Source organism: Punica granatum, chromosome 8 (genome assembly GCF_007655135.1).
Source record: "Punica granatum isolate Tunisia-2019 chromosome 8, ASM765513v2, whole genome shotgun sequence".
Lineage (NCBI taxonomy): Eukaryota > Viridiplantae > Streptophyta > Magnoliopsida > Myrtales > Lythraceae > Punica > Punica granatum.
Genome location: NC_045134.1, coordinates 4,365,623 through 4,384,746, shown reverse-complemented (window position 1 = coordinate 4,384,746; position 19,124 = coordinate 4,365,623). Strand labels below are relative to the sequence as shown.

At 36.2% G+C, this 19,124-nt stretch overlaps 3 protein-coding genes and 1 pseudogene across 3 annotated transcripts; all 4 read right to left on the bottom strand.

Annotated features, from left to right (window-relative positions):
- Nucleotides 1-3,615: 3,615 nt before the first annotated feature.
- On the bottom strand, nt 3,616-5,436 carry LOC116187877 (7-deoxyloganetin glucosyltransferase-like). The gene is made up of 2 exons (XM_031516873.1): nt 5,339-5,436; nt 3,616-4,084 (listed from the first exon to the last, which is right to left on the bottom strand). The coding sequence occupies exons 1-2, from the start codon at nt 5,434-5,436 to the stop codon at nt 3,616-3,618; spliced, it is 567 nt and encodes a 188-aa protein (XP_031372733.1).
- Nucleotides 5,437-8,126: 2,690 nt separating this feature from the next.
- On the bottom strand, nt 8,127-8,837 carry LOC116187876 (UDP-glycosyltransferase 85A8-like). Its single transcript, XM_031516872.1, has one exon. It carries the CDS (start codon nt 8,835-8,837, stop codon nt 8,127-8,129), a length of 711 nt encoding a protein of 236 aa, XP_031372732.1.
- Nucleotides 8,838-10,387: 1,550 nt separating this feature from the next.
- LOC116187321 (7-deoxyloganetin glucosyltransferase-like) lies at nt 10,388-14,903 on the bottom strand. Its single transcript, XM_031515977.1, has 2 exons — nt 14,349-14,903; nt 10,388-11,026 (listed from the first exon to the last, which is right to left on the bottom strand). The coding sequence occupies exons 1-2, from the start codon at nt 14,875-14,877 to the stop codon at nt 10,848-10,850; spliced, it is 708 nt and encodes a 235-aa protein (XP_031371837.1). The 5' UTR covers nt 14,878-14,903; the 3' UTR covers nt 10,388-10,847.
- A 2,666-nt stretch (nt 14,904-17,569) lies between these two features.
- On the bottom strand, nt 17,570-18,455 carry LOC116187875 (annotated as a pseudogene).
- Between the last annotated feature and the right edge of the window lie 669 nt (nt 18,456-19,124).

Sequence of the window (19,124 nt, the reverse complement as noted above, 5' to 3'; positions counted from 1 at the left end):
TTATTACAGACATAGAAGTGTTGAAATATAATTATTAAAAAATAATTTTTAAAAAATAAGTATTGATTTCACAATAAATTAACTTGTTCAAATAGTAACAATTTGAAACCGTCGATATTAAATTTAATACTTCAATAGAATTGAGTATAAGTAAGTTGTGTAATTGCTTATTAATTTACTGGAGAAACTGACGATACATATATGTATATATTGGCAGGATACTTTTTATATTATTATTGAGGGAACATATATATATATATATTTATATATATAGAGAGAGAGAGAGAGAGGTTTGAAACATATACACATGTTTGAAAAATAATTTAGGGGTTGGCATGCCCACCTAAACTTTTAGACCGCATCTATATAATGAGAAATGCTTATTATTTATTCAAGAGGAAATAGTCTAAAAAATCATTATTTTCATGAAATTTCCTGATCTATTCATTTTTTAAATTATAGTTTGAAAAATCACAACGTTTATATCCATTTTCATGATTTTTCAATCCGTTAATTGGCCCTCAAAACTGCTGACGTGCATTAACAACGTTGATGTGGCAGACGGTTGTCTACGTGGATGGCTTGTCACTAACTTTTTAACCTAAAAAACACTTGGTTTGCTTTATTCTCCCCAATCTACTAAAATATCAATAATTTTTCCTTTATCTACCAAAATATCATCAACTTTAAAAAATCACATAATTTGCTTATGTTTCCTCATTTACCAAAATATGACTTCTTTTAAAAATTACATCTACAAAAAATATGACTTCTTTGAATGATTATAAGTTTGAATTATGGACTTTTATATACGTATGTAGATTTAAAGGTTAAAAGAACTTTTAACAGAAAAGAAGTATTAGAACAGCTACAAGTTTGTCATTTGCAAATCGAAAGAATATTCATATATGTTATGGCATTTAGTAATATAGGAACTCATATATATTATACTGCAAATACAATAATTATGCCAAAATAACAATTTCAACAGAGCTTGTGCACACCAACATCTATAAAATTTTAGCATGGTTTAACACATAAGTTTTATTGGAATGATTATTTTATCATGGTTATTGTCTTTGCAATATAATATATCTAAGTTCCTATATATAGATATATAAAAGCAGGATAAAGGTGCATCGGGTCAGATGGTCATAAAATGCTTTATTTTTAAATGAAAATTTCTAGATCTTTTGAAACTTTTTCTAAATAATAAAGTTTTAAATTTTTAGAAATATATAGATATAGATTTGTGAATTGTTCATTATTTTATCAATATTCTAAGTTTACTTTATTTTTTATCTTTTATTTTTTAATTTTTAAAATAAGTAAATATAGATTTGTGGAACGTGCCGTTCTTTTCTCGGATTTTGAAATTTTTTAGAAAAATGAATTTTTTTTATTTTTAAAATATATATATAGATATCTGAAACCGATTATTATTATCTCGCATGCACCTGATTTAATTTTATGTACGTCCACTGTTATATTTTTATATGTGAGTTCTTCAATTTTTTTTTCTTGCATATAAACATTTTTAGAATTTTAGTATTTTTCAATCTTGTATTTGTAGTTTAGGTCTTAAATTTTGATATGCAGATATGATGAATTTCTAATTTCAGCATTTTCACCTTATTTACATTATCGAAATCTAATAACAATCGATCACAGAAATCTATATCTCCACGAACCATGCTAAAATAAGTTGAATTATCCAAAAGTAATCAGTCTTAGTGTCCAAAAAGTTCAACTATGCTAAAATTTTATAGTTGTTGGTGTGCACAAGTTATGATGAAATGGTTATTTTGACATGGTTATTGTTTTTGCAGTAGAATATGTCTAAATTACTATATTACTTAATGTGATAATAGATATGAATATTCTTTTGATTAATGACAAACTTGTAACCGTTCTACACTTCTTTTCTGTTAAAAATTCTTTTAACATTCAAATTAGCATACATATATATAAGTCTCTAATTTAAACTTATAATAATTCAAAGAAGTCATATTTTGGTATATGCGATTTCTTAAAGTTATTGATATTTTAGTAGATGATGGAAAAATTATTGATGTTTTGACAGATGAGGGTGAAAAAGAAAACTATGCGAATTTTTAGGTTAAAAAATTTGTGACATGCCATTCACCTACGCAACCGTCCACCACATCAGCATAGGTAACTGCCACATCAGCAATTTTGATGATCCAATTAACGGATTGATAGATTAAAGAAATAAAAGTAAACGTTAGGATTTTTCATACTAAAATTTTAAAAATTGTTATATCGGAGAATTTATGAAGGCAATTGATTTTTCATGCGGTTTCCCTTTACTCAATAATCGTCAACAAGAAGTATGATGTCTAAAAAGAATCATATTAAACTATTACCCGAAAGAATATAACAAATTCAAAAATTATAATTTTTCCCTCCAAAAAACCATTTTATTTTATTTTAGTATACCGCATACCGCTTAATAATTAATGATTTTCATTTTCACAAGTAGGTTATAGTATCATGACAAATGTCCCTCTTCAAGATTTTGCCGAGAAATTGCACTGCAGTTTTATTCACGAAATAGCAACGCGTAGCATGCAATGTAGCCGATCAGAAGATTATCAAGTAGATAAGATCAATCAATAAATGCTTGCCCCACCTTAGATTTCGATTTATAATATTGATGAATATCTTCGCATTCCCCTGACTCAATTCCTGGGACCACTAAGGTCATATATGATCTTGCCGAAGATCCGAAAAATCAAAACGAGTTTTCAAGAGAAATTTAGATCGAGGTGCTCAATTCATGTGACGAGCTGAGTTAAAGATAAGCTGCCGTGCGTGTTAGCAATGGCTGCAGCCTGCAGGTGATCCAATTTAATGTCTTTCACGGGGAGAAAGCAATCGAAAGAATGGCATTCAAGTGGTTAAATCGTCCACCCCTCCTATGTATATGTAGCCTATACATATACGACTTATGATATTGTACTAGAAGACAATAGCATAGACTAGAGAGCACATCCTATGATTTCGAGCATGAATCTATTAAGCAAGAAGCATTTCACCTAATATCAAAAAGAGTGTGTTACGCAATGACGCACACATTCGCTTATTGATAATAAAAATGTTTCGGATTCAATATTCAGTGGAAGTATCCGTACCTTTTTATTAGCTATTAAGATTTTTATATCATTGTATTAGGTTAAAAGACCTTCCTTATAACTGAAAAAAAGAAGCATAAATCTAATAGGTTTTGGTCGAATTACAAGTTTACGACATCGATAATATTAGAGGATAACTATTTCGGAGTAATCTGACTTATTAGTTTGTCTAATTCATGGACGACGAACCATGTTGGTATGTTGCCTCGGACTCTAGTCGCTTCCACTCCATGGCCCGTTCCTTCATTTGCTTTCCCTTCTCCCCTTTCATCAATTCCTTCACGAGCATCTCTACCTCATCTCACTTCGCATCGCTCCCGATTTCTAGTCCTATCTCCCAGTCCTTGCAAACATACTTGCAGTTCGTTTGTTGGTCGCTGAAATAGGGCCAGCACAACATCGGGACTCCGGTAGACATGCTCTCGGTCATCGAGTTCCATCCGCAATGAGTCAGGAACCCTCATTCTGAAGGGTGGTCGAGTACTTCCTCTTGCAGGCACCGTGCAATGATGAAGGCTCTCCCCTTTGTTTCTTCATTGAACACCGAAGGTAATATTCCCGAGTCCCCATTCACTAGGTCGGGCCTAATTATCCATAGGAGTGGATATTTGCTGTTATCAATCTCCATGCCGAACTCAATCAGCTGTTGAGATGTGAAAAATGCAACGCTTCTCAAAGTAATGTGGAGCACTGATTCGGGAATCTGAGAGTCTAGCCACACCGAAAACACTTCATATCTTTTTTTTTTTTTCCATAAGTTGTACCCAATGTGCTTTAGCTGATTCTCATTTTCCGGAATTCTATCGATAAGTAGCTGGAATGGACCGACCACATGAACAGGCTTGGACGCCATGGATGACATAGCGCTCAGAACATCCCGTTCAAGTGCTTCAAAAGTGTGTATGATCGTCGCAGAAGCTTTATCAAACCTTGTAGCTCCACCAATAAATTGAATATCACATCGTCTGGATCCGTGGCTCCGGGGAATCTCGGCATGTCACGCATTTTCATGTTCCTCATGCCAGGGATCCAATCAACGGTTGTTTCCAAATGATCTCCAAAACAGTTTTCATATGTTATTAAACAATAATTAAACAAAAAAGTATGTTGAATTGATTACAGCATTATATATGCACCATTAATTTACCAATATTCTGTATATTGGATTCATAGTTCATCGCCATGTATACTCATTCGAAGAAGAGATACATATATAAATTTGTGCAAAACCTCAAAAAAATAAAAACATGAAATGATGAAGGCCGTAGAAATTGGGCCATGAGCCCTGTGATTTCCAATGGGCCGCAAGACTAATCTGTAAGAAAAGCCCAATCCAGTCCATTCTAATAAGATTGTAGTCATCATGATCATGCAGGACAATGCTCATCCCATACAATATAAAGCACCCATTTAGTAGCTCTAAATCTTGAAAAGAAGAAAAAGAGAGAAAGCCCCCTTTAATCGACTAAAAAGAAAGCTGTGTTTAGTGTAGTAATACGTATGATCGGAATAAGAGGTACCATGCTTTGAAATTTTTTGAATCCATTTATTTATGTTCTCATTTCCCTTAATAACGTTACGGATTCCCTATAAAAATAAAAGAGAAATAAAAAGAAAAAGAAAAAACAAAGCATGTCTCTTTTCCCCGGATGATTATCTTAAACGTACGTTTTGATTCTCTGATTTTCTATTGATAAGTAAAGCCTCACATACCACATATAATACACACGTGATGGTGAGTACCCGATGTCAATAATATCCTAGCTAGGAATTCATATTTATTCTTTTCTATGTAGAAAATTTATATTTATTTAAATGTAAATATATGAATGAATATATCATGGATATATATATATATAGATATGTGTATGTATTAGCTTAGGACTTATTTAATTAAATGTACCCGCACCATATATATTGGTTAAGACCTACAATGATCAAGTCTTTGCCTTCTAGATAAGGAGCTGTATATATACCCATATATATTGTTTATACACTGCATACTGAAAATATAACTGGTAGATTTTTCTTAAATATATGTTGTGGGCAAAAAATGACTCAGAAAAATATTTTTATGTAAAGCATGTGTTTTTAAGAAATGAAGGTAATTTTCTAACATGGCTTACCCTTTGGTGGCGTTAAACCTTTTTCCTTGAGCTTAGGATAATGCATGATCCCCGTACCAGGGCATAGGCCGCAATATAGTCCACAAGGTCATGACGGGGATCCCAAACTTCTCACTAGCCAGATAGGCAGAGAATGTCATGAAACCATCCGCCATGATGCAACAATTGGAGTGCGTGTGTATAATTATTTGCTTATATATATGGCTAATATGCTTTGCCAATATGCTTATCATATATATATATTTACGATTTACAATAAAGTTGGAGGCCATTGGTCCATTAGGAAATAAGGAGATATGAAAACACACTAATGAACGTCGAATGATGAATGGTCTCTTGTTTCAATGTCAAATGAAGAACGGTCTCTTGTTTCATCTAATAATTTTTATATTCAACTTAAAGCTTACAATTAACAATGAAAAATAAATTAGTTTTTTGAGGGTGAAATATGGGGCCTAAGCCCTAAAAATAAATCAAAATTTTGAGATATATATATATATATAGAATAAAAATTATACAAATAATTACCAATGCAAATCCTTATGATTTTGATTTGTTTTCACTCGGTCTTAGTTACTATAAAGGAAATATTCCTTTGATATTATATTCTTTTTTCTGGTTAGACATGAATAGTTTAATTTTTTTTTCCCTTCAATTACAAGGAAGGTCCCTGTGCCTAGTACAACAAAATATAAATCTTAATAACTAATAAAATGACATAGATAATCCCATTAAATATCGAATCTAGGATATCTTAATTATCAGGTGAGGGCATACGTTACTGCATTACATCCTCTTTTAATATAGCCAATTTAATTTCTTTCACCGGAATTGAGAAAATGCATGGTAGATTAAAAACAAAATCAGATGAAACAAGAAACCGTTCTTCCCTGCATATGCGCATTGCTTCCCTGCATGGAGCCATTGGTTGATCAGATCCGATAAATAATAAGCAACAAAACAAGATCTGTTTTCGTCACCATTCCAACAAGGGATTGATCGATCCATACGTTTCTATGCCACTGAACAGATGTCTTAGGATTTTCCGGAGCTTTTCAGGTCAGTCCGATTCCATCCCCCTCTATGGATCGATTCCGTTGCTGAGCTAAACATCCCACATATATCTCACTAGAGTAATGGAGCTCCCATGAGGAACCCGATGTACCCGCATGGATTCATGATGACATATTTAATACTTTTAATTCAATCATTTAATGTTAATTTGAATATTTAATAATTTTATTATTCATTATTTACGACGAAATGTATAAAATACTAAACACTTAAATTTAAGCATTAAATACTTAAACTGAAAGTAAACGTGAAAGTGCTTATATTGATTCCGATTACACTGAAAAAGATAAATGGTTGAAATAAAATATCAATCACAAAAGTACTAAATATTAAATTCTCATCCAAAACGTTTTCACCTAATAAATCTTTTAGGGGCCGCCAGGGTTTTGTTTCTGTCGGACCTGGTGGGAAGCCGTCAGCGATTGACAATCGAAAACTTACTTATGACAATCGAAAACGTACTTATTCTCTGACTTTATTCTTATAATTTTTTACAACTTCTCAAAGAAAAAAAGTTTTTTATAATTTTTTTCAATTATAAAAAAAGTCTAACTCATTAATAGCTAGGATATAGAAAAAAGAAAAATTGAGAGGTATGAAAGTTCAGATTATAGAATGAAGTAACTTTCAATGTGCACCCTTATATTTAGAAATTTAATAGACCTTGACGATACCGATTTGAGCGTATAGTTGAGGAATAATTATTTATGCTCACTAACGGATAAAGTTTCCTTAACGTGAGCTTTCTCCATTTATAAAACTCGAATTTAAAATCCTATTTAAGAGAAATAATTATCGATGAATTAAATAATATTGATAAAAATGAAGTAATTTATTATGATCGTACCATGCAATCATTTCAAAATGGTTGCCGTGGGCTTTCTCATCTGTGTATATACGAGGTAATGCTTCCTCTTAAACTTTCCCATGTCCATAAAGGGTTCATGGGCCCGCTTACGAATAGGGGATAGAATTGACTATCATTCAACTCGGAATCTCTTTGTTCGATGTTCAGGATAAACATGACATGACTGTATCGTCCCATTTATTGCACTATCAATTTAATCATAACAAAATTTGTGATAATTAATGTCCAATACTTAATTAGTTTGTTACACGATATTTATGTCTTGATGACTTAGATGAATCATGAGAATTTCTTATAAAATAGATTGATTATCTAGGCTTCGTGCCCAATTTGTGTTGCATATATATATATATGTGGTTCCAGCGTGTGTGTTCGTTATTAACAAAAACAATTCGTCATTACATGTTTCGATTTATCAAAGTTCGTGCTACAAGATAGCATTATTACTAGTGGATTGGGCTTCTCTTATAGGTTTTAATTATAAATCATTAATCTCGTTAAAATTCGGGATGAAACTGTAGTCATTTTCATTTTCCATACGAAGTGCTTATCTCATTTTCAATTTGGTGCACCTATGTCCCAAATGCCCAGCTTGTCGTGAATATATATGATTAAATCAGTGCCGTCCGAAGGTGTTCATGAATGTACCGGCCTCGTTGATCCTCCATAGCTAGGAAAATATACATATTGTGCCAGGACAATTACCTTCGACTAGATATGCACCCTTGTCCTACAATTTTTAACCTGATTCTTTTGGTGTACCAGAAAAATAGTCGTATATCACAGGAGTACTATGACATTTATCAAAGAAGAAAGTAGACAGATATTTTATCCTTTAAATTACGCGAAGAACAAAAATGTTGAATTTCGGTCGCTTACATTGTTAAGATGCTTAGTAATGATCTACTTATTAGAGATAATCTTAGACACTAGTTTGTCCAAATTTATAGATGATGAACCATGTTCGCTCGTTGCCTCGAATACTATTTGCTTCCACTCCATTGCCCTTTTCTTCATTTGCTTTCCCTTCTCTCCTTCCATCAATTCCTTCACTAGCCTCTTCACTTCGTCTCGCTTCACATTGCTTCCGATCTCTAGTCCAACCTCCCAATCCGAGCATGTGTACTTGCAGATCGTTCGTTGGTCTCCCATAAAGGGCCAACACAACATCGGGACACCAGCAGTTAAGGTCTCAAGCGTTGAGTTCCATCCGCAGTGAGTCAGGAACCCTCCGACCGAAGGGTGATTGAGTACTTCCTCTTGCGGGCACCATTCTGAAATGAGGGCTCTCCCCTTCGTTGTTTCATTAAATTCTGGAGGTAGTATTGCCCGGTCCCCCTCCACTAGATCGGGTCTTAATATCCATAGGAATGGATGATTACTATTAGCAATTCCCATAGCAAACTCAATCAGCTGTTGAGATGTCAAAAATGCTATGCTTCCGAAATTTATATAGAGCACTGATCCGGGCTTCTGTGAGTCGAGCCACTGAAGGCAGTCCATATCTTCTTTCCATAGGTTGCTTCCAATGTGCTTTAGACGATTCTCGTTTTCTAGATTTCGATCGATAAGTAGCTGAAATGGACCGATTGCATAAACAGGGATGGAGATCATAGATGAGAGAGCATTCAAAACATCTGCTTCGAGTGCTTCGAGAGTGTGAATTACACTGTTCAATGGAAAAGATCTTCCTTTGTAACTAGAAGAGGTTGAGGTCGTATAAATTTCTAAAAGGGAAAAAAAAAAGGGATAAATTTTATAGGGATTACACTGTTCAATGGAAAAGGCAAAAGGACCAGACTTAAGTATGCATTTTTATGAGGGTTCAAATTACAGGTAGAGTTAACTTTTTCGGGTTCATCATATGTACAATGATCATGAATTAGTACGCAATCAATCCGCAATTCCAACTTGTCTTTAATACTCTTCCTAGAGGTAGCTTTTCGGTTGCAATCACTCTCGGTGTCAGGTAAAATTAATACAAACATAAGGATGAGTTGAGTAGCAAATTTGTCCCGGACTTAGTCGAAATACATCAAGTCCATCCTTATCATTTTGGTCCCCAAGTTAACAAGTTACATCAATCGTGTTCTTTATTACATCAATGTGGTACTTTGTAACATTAATTCGGTAACAAGTTAACAAGTTACATCAATCGGGTTTGTCTCTCTTGCATTTAGAAGATCTAGTGGTAGAAAACGCGTCGAAAACTTCCTCGAACGAACTGGACAGGGGAGCTCACCCTGAGCCGTGACTGATTCCAAGACATTTAGGGCGTCCTTATACTCAATAGGTAAGGCTTGCTGAGGTCAAGCTCCAATCTCTCTTCGTTTTCATTGTGTTATAGAGAGAGAAAGTTTGAGCGGTCGTTAATGGCCAACTTTATTATAGCCACTTTTGCTCTGGAAAATCTATATGATCAGATTCTTCTTCGTGTAAGGAAGCTACAACATTTTACGGCTTCTTGTTTCATTGTACTGTTTGAGAATTATAGCCCTCTGAAGTTTCTACAATTTGTGATAAAAATCGATTTTCAAGCTAACTTCTCAAACCCTATTCTTTGTTGTTTATCTCAGTTTTATCTTCCAAATTGTAGCCTGATATGCAAGTTTTCTGTAGCCACTGATAACTCAGGAATCCGAGGTCTGAGAAGTGAGAAGCAAAGTCCCAAAGTTGGCCCGTTGACTCTGTTCGGCAGGTTCGGTTGAGTGGTCTGCCTCTTTGGGAGGCTCGTTCTCCGTGCTCCGACGTCAGATTTCGAAAAAATTTGCACCTCTGAACTCGCAATTCAATTACCTACGTTCTGGAATTTTATGGATTTTTTTGAATAAAATTATTTTTATTCCTATTTTCGATAAAAACTAAAATTTTAAACAAAGTCTTCGATGATGTTTCTTTACTTTTGACTCAATTCTCGTTTGTGAATTATAATTTATTATATTAGCTTTACATAGAAATAAGTAAATCCCTGATCGGAGGTATAAGTGAAAAGAACGAACGGCTTGAAAAGAACCCTTCGACTGCCATTTCGAGTAAATAATGGAGAGGGTAAGGGATCTTTTTGATGTTACAAAGAGAGGGTTGGAGCCTAGGGACCTTTTTGATAATTAAGACATTAGCACGGACACATCCTTAAAGGAATTCTAACGGCGTTAACAGGTTGATGTTTTAAAGGACCAAATTGATATTACAAAGGACCAAAATGATATAAAATTCTTCTCAATGGTGGACTTGATGTAACTCGACTAAGTCAGGGACGGATTTCCTAGTTAACTCAACATGAGGGCTAGAGGTGGATATATTTTTTACCCGATGCCGAGGATGATTTTGAATCCAAATAGACATTTAGGATGGCGAAACTGAATAATACAACGTTGGAGGACTAATGCAAACGAAGGAAGTTTCTTTCCTGAAAACCGGGTCTGGGTTACCCCGTACATAGAAAACGGGTCGCCCCGTTCACCCATCTTCTTGTCATACTAGTCATCGTCGCTTCTCTTCTCTCATCTCCTCCTCCGCTCTCTTCAGAAGTGAACGAGCTCAGTCAAATTAGGGTTTGTTGTCAGTTTTTGCAGCTGAAGGACATGGCAATGGCAGGGCGCTTTAGATCGAGCCTTCCCCTCCTCAACCGGTTGATTGCCACAGCCGATTCTGTGCTGAAGTACTACCAAATCTTGGTAGTACTTCAGCACAGAAATTTAATATGACATCGTTTGGATCCATGGTTCCACCCAAAGTTGGCATGTCACGTACTCTCATGTTCTTCATGCCCGGGATCCAATCAATTGTTGTGTCTAAACAGTCTGCAAAACAGTTTTCATCTGCGGTTAGACGATATTATTTAACAAATATGTTGAATTGTTTAGAACTTTATATTTATGTTAACGGATGCACATATATTCTGTTTGAAACAGTAGAAATTGGGCCATGATACGGTCCCACTCATCAATTTCTCATAAGCCATCTGTAATGCGCCACATGATAAGAAGCCCCCCACGATTAATTTTAGTAACAAATAAATAAATAAATAATCTAGAGAAATATAGCGTAGTGACGCACCTTTCACCCGGTGATCACACATATCTCAAATTCGATATTCAGTGGAACTATCTGTATCCGTTTATTAAATATTTAGAATTTTTATTTCATTATATTGGGTCCATGACTTTTTTTTTATATCCGAATAAATAAATAAAAGTGGATAATTGCATTTAATGACATGAGAAAACCCCTAATCCATAAAGAGGAATCGAGTCTACTGAAGTGCTGCTCACCCAATCCAGCAAAAAGAAATGCTGCTCACTCTCGATTTGAAACTAGAATCAAAATTAATGTTTTTACCGATATGAATATTTTGAGTCTTATGAATAAAGAAAATTTATAATTTGAAATGCTTTATTCCCTTAGAAGGCCAATCCGACTCTAATTGAATTAGTTGAGACTATTGGACATCCGAATATCAACATACACTACGAAAAGAAATGTATGATTTTTAATTCTCATTGGCGCAACTTTTGATATTTATGTGAGAAAAATGCACTTTGCCCCCCGACCTACGATGAGAGTTTGGGTTTACACCCCGACCTTCAAATTTTTACAAAATACCTCCTGACCTTACCGGAAAATAAGCAAGATGCCCCCCCAATCAATTTTCGATTAAAATTCCGGCAAAAAAAGGGTAAAATTGTCTCCCTAAAATAATAAATTGGAAAAAGAAAAAAGAAAAAAGAAAGCAGCTCAGCGATTGGAATTAGGGCATCATCTCCTCCAACCCCCCGCGCCTTCTCCAACCCAGCGTCGATTCCTCCAACCCACGCTTTCTCTAACCCAGCGTCCATTCCTCCAACCCGCGCCTGCACCATCTCCGGCGGTAGCGAGCCATCCTTCTCGTCGACGAGAAAAGGAAGACTGCAGAGTCGACTGTCTCCACGAACCCATCCCGTGCGACCCATCTCCCCGCGAGCTCCCCTAGCAGCCAGGACGACCCATCTCCCTGCACGGCCAAACTTCGGTGGGTGTCTACCTTAATTGGCCCATTTCTTTGCTGAATTTATCCTATTCCCCCTGCACCCCCTCCCCTTCAATCTGCAATTTGATGTAATCGTTATGCAATTCAATGTCAAATTGCTGTTACAATTATCTTGCTTGATGGGTAGGTGTTGATCCTGCGATTTTGGTAGTTTCTTTCTGCGTTAAACTAACTGTGAAGGTAGCTCTGCAAGTTATTCCGTTCAGTCTCAGTTGTTTATTTGGGGCTGAAAATTTACACTTTATCTGCAGAAGAAAAATTTACCGAACTGAAGAACATGACTTGGATCAAAAAAATGGAGAAATTTGCTCCTTCTGAGGAACTCACATGAGTTATTGCGAAGGGACCCGCAAGTAAATGAATGGAATGAGTAGGAGTTAAATTTGCTCCTTCTGAGAAACTCACATGAGTTATTGCGAAGGGACCTGCAAGTAAATGAATGGAATGAGCAGGAGTTGGAGGCTATAATCTACTTGCAATGAGTACTTTGCCTGAAGCGCAAAAACTGGGGCTCCATATTGATGAATTTTGCCAGGTTGGAGATGATGCCTATCCTGCAGCAACTGCATCTTGAGTTGGGGATGAGTGACCCTACCATTGTCACTGGTGTTTCTGGGTTTGTTACTGCACTCATTCTGTGAATTATTAGATTATGAATGATTAGTTAAGATTAGTCGCCTTGGTTGCCTATGAGCTCAACTGCTGTACTATTTTGTCTTGCTTAAGCAATAGGTTATGTATAAGGAGGAACCCCGAATTTTGAGTTCTTAATGAGCAACCATGGAGTTGATGAAATTGTATCAGCTACGAGATTTTCATCATTTATGAGTTATGACACTGAGTGCAAATTATATGAAAGAAACATGCTGAACTCGTTGAGATTAAACAGTATTGCCTAATGAGATTATTACTGCACTGAAGCTTGGTAGGAGACTGCGTCGGGGAGAGGAGACTATCGCCGCTGGGAGATGGGTCGCATGGGATGGGTTCGTGGAGACGGTCGACTCTACAATCTTCTTTGCTCGTTGACGAGAAGGATGGGTCGCCGCCGCCGGAGATGGTGCAGGTGCGAGGTGGAGGAATCGACGCTAGGTTGGAGAAGGCGCGGGAGGTTGGAGGAGATGATGCCCTAATTCCAATTGCTGAGCTGCTTTCTTTTTTCTTTTTTCTTTTTTCTTTTTCCAATTTATTATTTTAGGGAGACAATTTTACCCTTTTTTTGCCGAAATTTTAATCGAAAATTGATTGAGGGGGCATCTTGCTTATTTTCCGGTAAGGTCAGGAGGTATTCTGCAAAAATTTGAAGGTCGGGGTGTAAACCCAAACTCCCAGCGTAGGTCGGGGGGCAAAGTGCATTTTACCCTTCATTTAGTTCTCTCTCCTTATTATCTTACGGATTAATTGCGCCATATAATCTAACGTTCGAATGAATTGTTAGTTCTAACCCAAACTTAATTTTTAACCTGAGATATCCCAACGTTGACGTATTGGTTTCACATCTAGCCCGACGCTAACTTCCCGTCCAAAATTGACGGAATTGCACACGTGGTACGGAATTGCACAACGTTACAAAATTAACGTGACACGTGTGCAATTCCGTCAATTTTGGACGGGAAGTTAGCGTCGGGTTAGATGTGAAACCAACACATCAACGTTGGGATATCTCAGGTTAAAAATCAAGTTTGGGCTAGAACTAAAAATTCCTTTAAACGTTAGATTATACGACGCAATTATCCCTTATCTTATTAATCCCCTATATTCCCTTAAAAAACCGAAAAGAAGCGTGCTTCGTTTTCAAAAAATTATCTTAAGATATTTTATCCGGCGGCCATCGCCGCGTGGCCGATTCAGTGGGAGTGTGATGACAATTAAACCCGCATCATATGGTTTGTCCGAGTGCCGAAGTCAAGATTGAAAGTCGAATTTTTTTTTGGTTGTATAAAAAGTTTTACCCAAAAAAGAAAAACACGTATGTTGTTTATTTGACTGTACGTAAGAAATAAGGCTTGTGGGCAAAACTATGCTTAGAAAAATGTCTTTGGAACATGCAATGTGCTTCTACGAAATGGAAGTTCTCTGATTAACATATGGCTTACCATTTGGTGGCATCAAACCTTTCTCCTTGAGCTTAGGAAAATACCAGCCTGCAATCGTGGCAGAGGCCGGAATAGTGTACAAGTTCACGACGGGGATCCCGTACTTCTCACTCGCGGTATCGACGGAGAATGTCATGGTACCGTCCGCCACGATGCAGGAGACTGGTGGGAAGCCCAAAACAGAATCTGCTCTCTCGTTTAGATCTCCGATGAGCGCGCAGAATGAAGCTCCCATGAGGTGCCAAGCTGACTCGCACAGGGAAGCAAGATTCTGGGTGGCATTGGTCTGTGATGGTGGAAGCCCGTCAGGTATCGCCACAAACTGGAATCCGGTTGGGAGATCGTCCAGAAAACTCGGGCCTCCAGCTTCGAACAGGCGTCTGTGGTTGAACTCTGTATTGACGAAGGTGATGCAGAGGCCCCGGTGGTGAAGGAGCTTCGTGAGATTGAGCATCGCACCGATGTGGCTCTGAGCTGGGAAGGGCATACAGACGGCGTGAAGTTTCATGGAGGATGTATGGGGAGCCATGTTTGCCTCTCTCTGATCTCTTTGATTTTCCTAAGGAATTGGAGTCAGAGAGATTCATATATATATGAGTGTGTGTGTGGATGTTTATATGTCACCTTGGGCTCCACGTCTTTGGACTACCCTCCAACTTGCCCGCGCCGCCTTGGGCGATTTGGTCGTCTTCTTTTTTTTTTCAATGTCGGCCGTGGTATCTAAAAATTTAACGGATTTTGATTAATTCAATTGGAGTGAGGTTTGTCAATAAAGTTCTCTCAAATATGAATTTTTTCATTCACAAAATTCAAATTCACCTCTTAAAATGGACAAGTATCCAAGCGTATAAACTAACTCGTTTAGTAATTTTCTCTGACTTTTACTATCAAATTTTGTAAGTTACAATCATTTAAAATTTTATCAAATTTTAGTACGAAACTCCAGTTTCCTTTCTTATTATGATGAGAAGGTTTACGGTGCAATTATTTTAAAAATGAGGCATAGCGCATGCAAAAATAGAAGCCGTTAGATTTATAATAAAAAATCTCCACCATTGAAATATTTTAATAAAAAATAAAAGGCAACCTTGTCTAGTTACTCATCTTTTCCTTAAAAAAAAAAGTACTTTTGAATAAAAAAAGTGGTCAAACAACCTTCCACCTTCATCCGCATTAGTAGTGCTGGCGAGTTAATAGTGGTGGTGAGTTCCTTATCTAGGATGGTGATGAGCCACTTTGACAACATGCACGTGTTATATACAAAATTACCATATGTCAGAGATATTATGAGGATGTTCGTCTAAAGATATTTTATTTTTCTTTCTTTTAAACCAAAAAATAAAGAAAATAAGGGAAAAAAAATCTATATAATGCAACTCAGCAATCGCAACCCTTGTTCCCTAGAAATTGACTGCCAACCATTTCCTGATATATATAAATTAAAGAAAAGGATACATTGCAAGAGATAATTAAACAGAGCAACAAATAATGGCAGAAGCATGTGGCCTTCGATTATTACTTCAAAATATAAAAAATAAAGTAAATGAAAAAATAATCCTGCATATACGAATACAGCACGTCCAATATCTATCTAAAGCTTGGTTTGGGGTTGCTGCTGCTAAAATAAAAATTGTTTGAAGAATAATGACTGAAAAGTAAGTTCTGATTTAAAAATAAGTAAAAGTATTTGTAAGGTAACAATTTAAAATCATTGAAATTAAAATTAAATTTAAAATAGAGAATAAATAGAAATAATTTTTTAAAACACCTACTAATATGCTGGAGAATATTACGTTTTCAACAACAGAAATTAGCCAAATCATGATTTTGAAAGAATTTACTAAACACTGCTTCTGCTTAAAACTTAATAAAGTAATCACTTATGGCCACCGACTTATTGACGTGACCAGAAATTGAAATGAAAAAAGAGGCATGCCTAGAATTTAAATGGATTTGATATTGATCCGGCTCCTCCCCAAAGATCATGCGGAAGCAGAAGAACAAGAATAAGAAGAAGAAGATGATGAAGATGATTAACGATAGTTGTAATTCAGATCTATATCTATTGTCTGCCATCTCTTCGTAAACAAATCGAAAATGGGCAAAGTACGTAAAAACTAACAAACAAAGAAAAAAAAATGAAATGAACATATTAGTATATTGAAACGAACTTATCTATGGACCAAGGCCTCTACAAAACGGCCTAGTCGCCAAGGCGATGGCAGAGGAGGCAGTGTAGGTTGTGAAACCAGGCGCGGTGTGGACGCGAGGGACGACTAGGCCCTCATATTGATTTAGTTGGATTTAATTTAATCTATTTAATTTTTATTCACGCATAATAATTACGTTGTATTTATTTTCATCATATGCCGTGTCTATTTTATTGGATTACGTCGAAGCCTGTAAACTAAGGCAATGATCTTGGGGTCATGATGAGATAATGCTAGTGAATCCTACAATCTAATAAGCCTAGAATAAAACGTTCCAAGCCTTAGGATCAGTCATTCGGGGATTCGGTTGATACCGGTAAAACTTGTACATTTGCATCCTATTATGGAGGGTCATTGATTTTATAGTTATTTATGAGGGATCATTAATGTAAAAATGCAAGTGCTCATTAGAGAATGAGATGATTGAACTGAATTTTTTGTTTTTTTTTCTTTTGAATGGGAAAATAAAAATTTTGCCGGTCAAGGCCTACAGCTTTATTATGATTTTTGTTTCCTTGGCTGGACAGTTTGTATGTTATTAGGCGACATACAGAGATTTCAACATTAGTTTAGAGTTGGCATGCCCACCTAAGCTTTTCGACTGCATTTATATTTGAGAAAGAAAAAATACATCATAAGGCCCAACCTTTACATTTTATCAAATTGGATACAAAATTTTTAAATTTATTTAAAAAATCGTAATTTTTCATTTTTGCGTCAAATTTAACACGCCATTCTATTGTTGTCCACAATTGACAGTTTTGTGATGTGGCACGCTTCTATGCAGACGTAACATGTGTGGATGGAGCACACGTGGCACAAATAAGTAAAATGTGTTGAATTTGCACGAAAATAAAATGTCGTGTGAAATTCAAACTCATGTAATATGCTATGTTATATTAGAAAGACAATAACATAGAGCATATCCTATGATTTTGAGTATAAATCTTTTAAGCGGGAATCACGCTAATAGGATTCACTCATATTACAACGTCGATAATATTATATGTGATAACCTAGCTATTTAGATATAATGTCACATACTAGTTTCTCTAAATTCATAGACAACGAACCATGTCGGCTTGTTGCCTCATATGCTAGTCGCTTCCACTCCCCGGCCCTCTTCTTTATATGCTTTCCCTTCTCCCCTTCCATCAGTTCCTTCATGAGCCTCTCCACTTCGTCTCGCTTCACATCACTCCCGATCTCTACTCCCACCTCCCAGTCCTTGCAAGCATACTTGCGGTTTGTTTGTTGGTCGCTGAAATAAGGCCAGAACAACATCGGGACTCCAGCAGACATGCTCTCAGTCACCGAGTACCATCCGCAGTGAGTTAGAAAACCTCCAACCGAATCGTGGTTGAGTACTTCCTCTTGTGGACACCATGCACTTATGAATGCTCTCCCCTTTGTTTCCTCGTTGGACCCTGGAGGTAATATTGTCGAGTCCGCATTCACTAGATCGGCCTAATTATCCATAGGAATGAATATTTACTGTTGGCAATTCCCATGGCGAACTCAATTAGCTGTTGTGTTGTCAAAAATGCTACGCTTCCGAAATCAATGTAGAGCACTAAGTCGGGTTTCTGTGAGTCGAGCCACCGCAGACACTCCATATCTTGTTTTCATAGGTTGCATCCAATGTGCTTCAGATGATTCTCATTTTCTAGAACTCAATCAATTAGTAGCTGAAATGGACCGACCGCATAAATAGGTCGGGATGCCACAGACGACATAGCATTCAAAACATCTGGCTCAAGTTCTTCAAAAGTGTGAATGACCGTTGCAGCAGCCTTATCAAACCTTGCGGCTGCATCCACCATGTAATTGAATATGACATCGTCTGGATCGGTTGCTCCGGGGAACTTGGCATGTCTCGCAGTGTCATGTTCTTCATGCCCGGGATCCAATCAATTGTTGTTTCTAGATTGTCTGCGAAATATATAGTAGCCTTCTTCCGTTATATGAATCATCAAATATGTATTTGGAACATTATATATGTGCGTTAATATCAATTTACCAACATTCTGTATATAGTTTTCCATAGAACATTATTATGTACATAATTCAATGCTTAGGCACATGAATAAATTTGTCCAGATATTATGCTTGTGAAATGGGCCAATCTAATTTTCTTGTAAAAAAAAAAAGATAGATAAAATGATGAATCCATAGAAATTGGACCATGAGAAGAAGCCCTTTCATCCATTAAGAAGAAAACCGACCTTTTTTTTTCCGCTCCTATAAGAAACTGGGAAGAAAACTGAGTGTAGTGCAGTGATACTAACTCTGGATTATAGAATTGGAATTAAGAGGTATTGCTGGTACTTTTTGCATCTATTTATTTTTATGTGTATGCGTATGCCTCATATTAAGATATTAGGAAAAGTACAAACACTTTCATTGTGATTTTTCGAAAAACAAATAATATTATGTGATTCACATCGTGAGACATAATGTACCTCACAATTAATTTTTTCATCACTTTTGGTCCTCAAAATTTTCTTTTTGCCATTATTATTCGTAAACTTTCAACTTTTTTACACTTTGGTCCTAAAATTCAAAA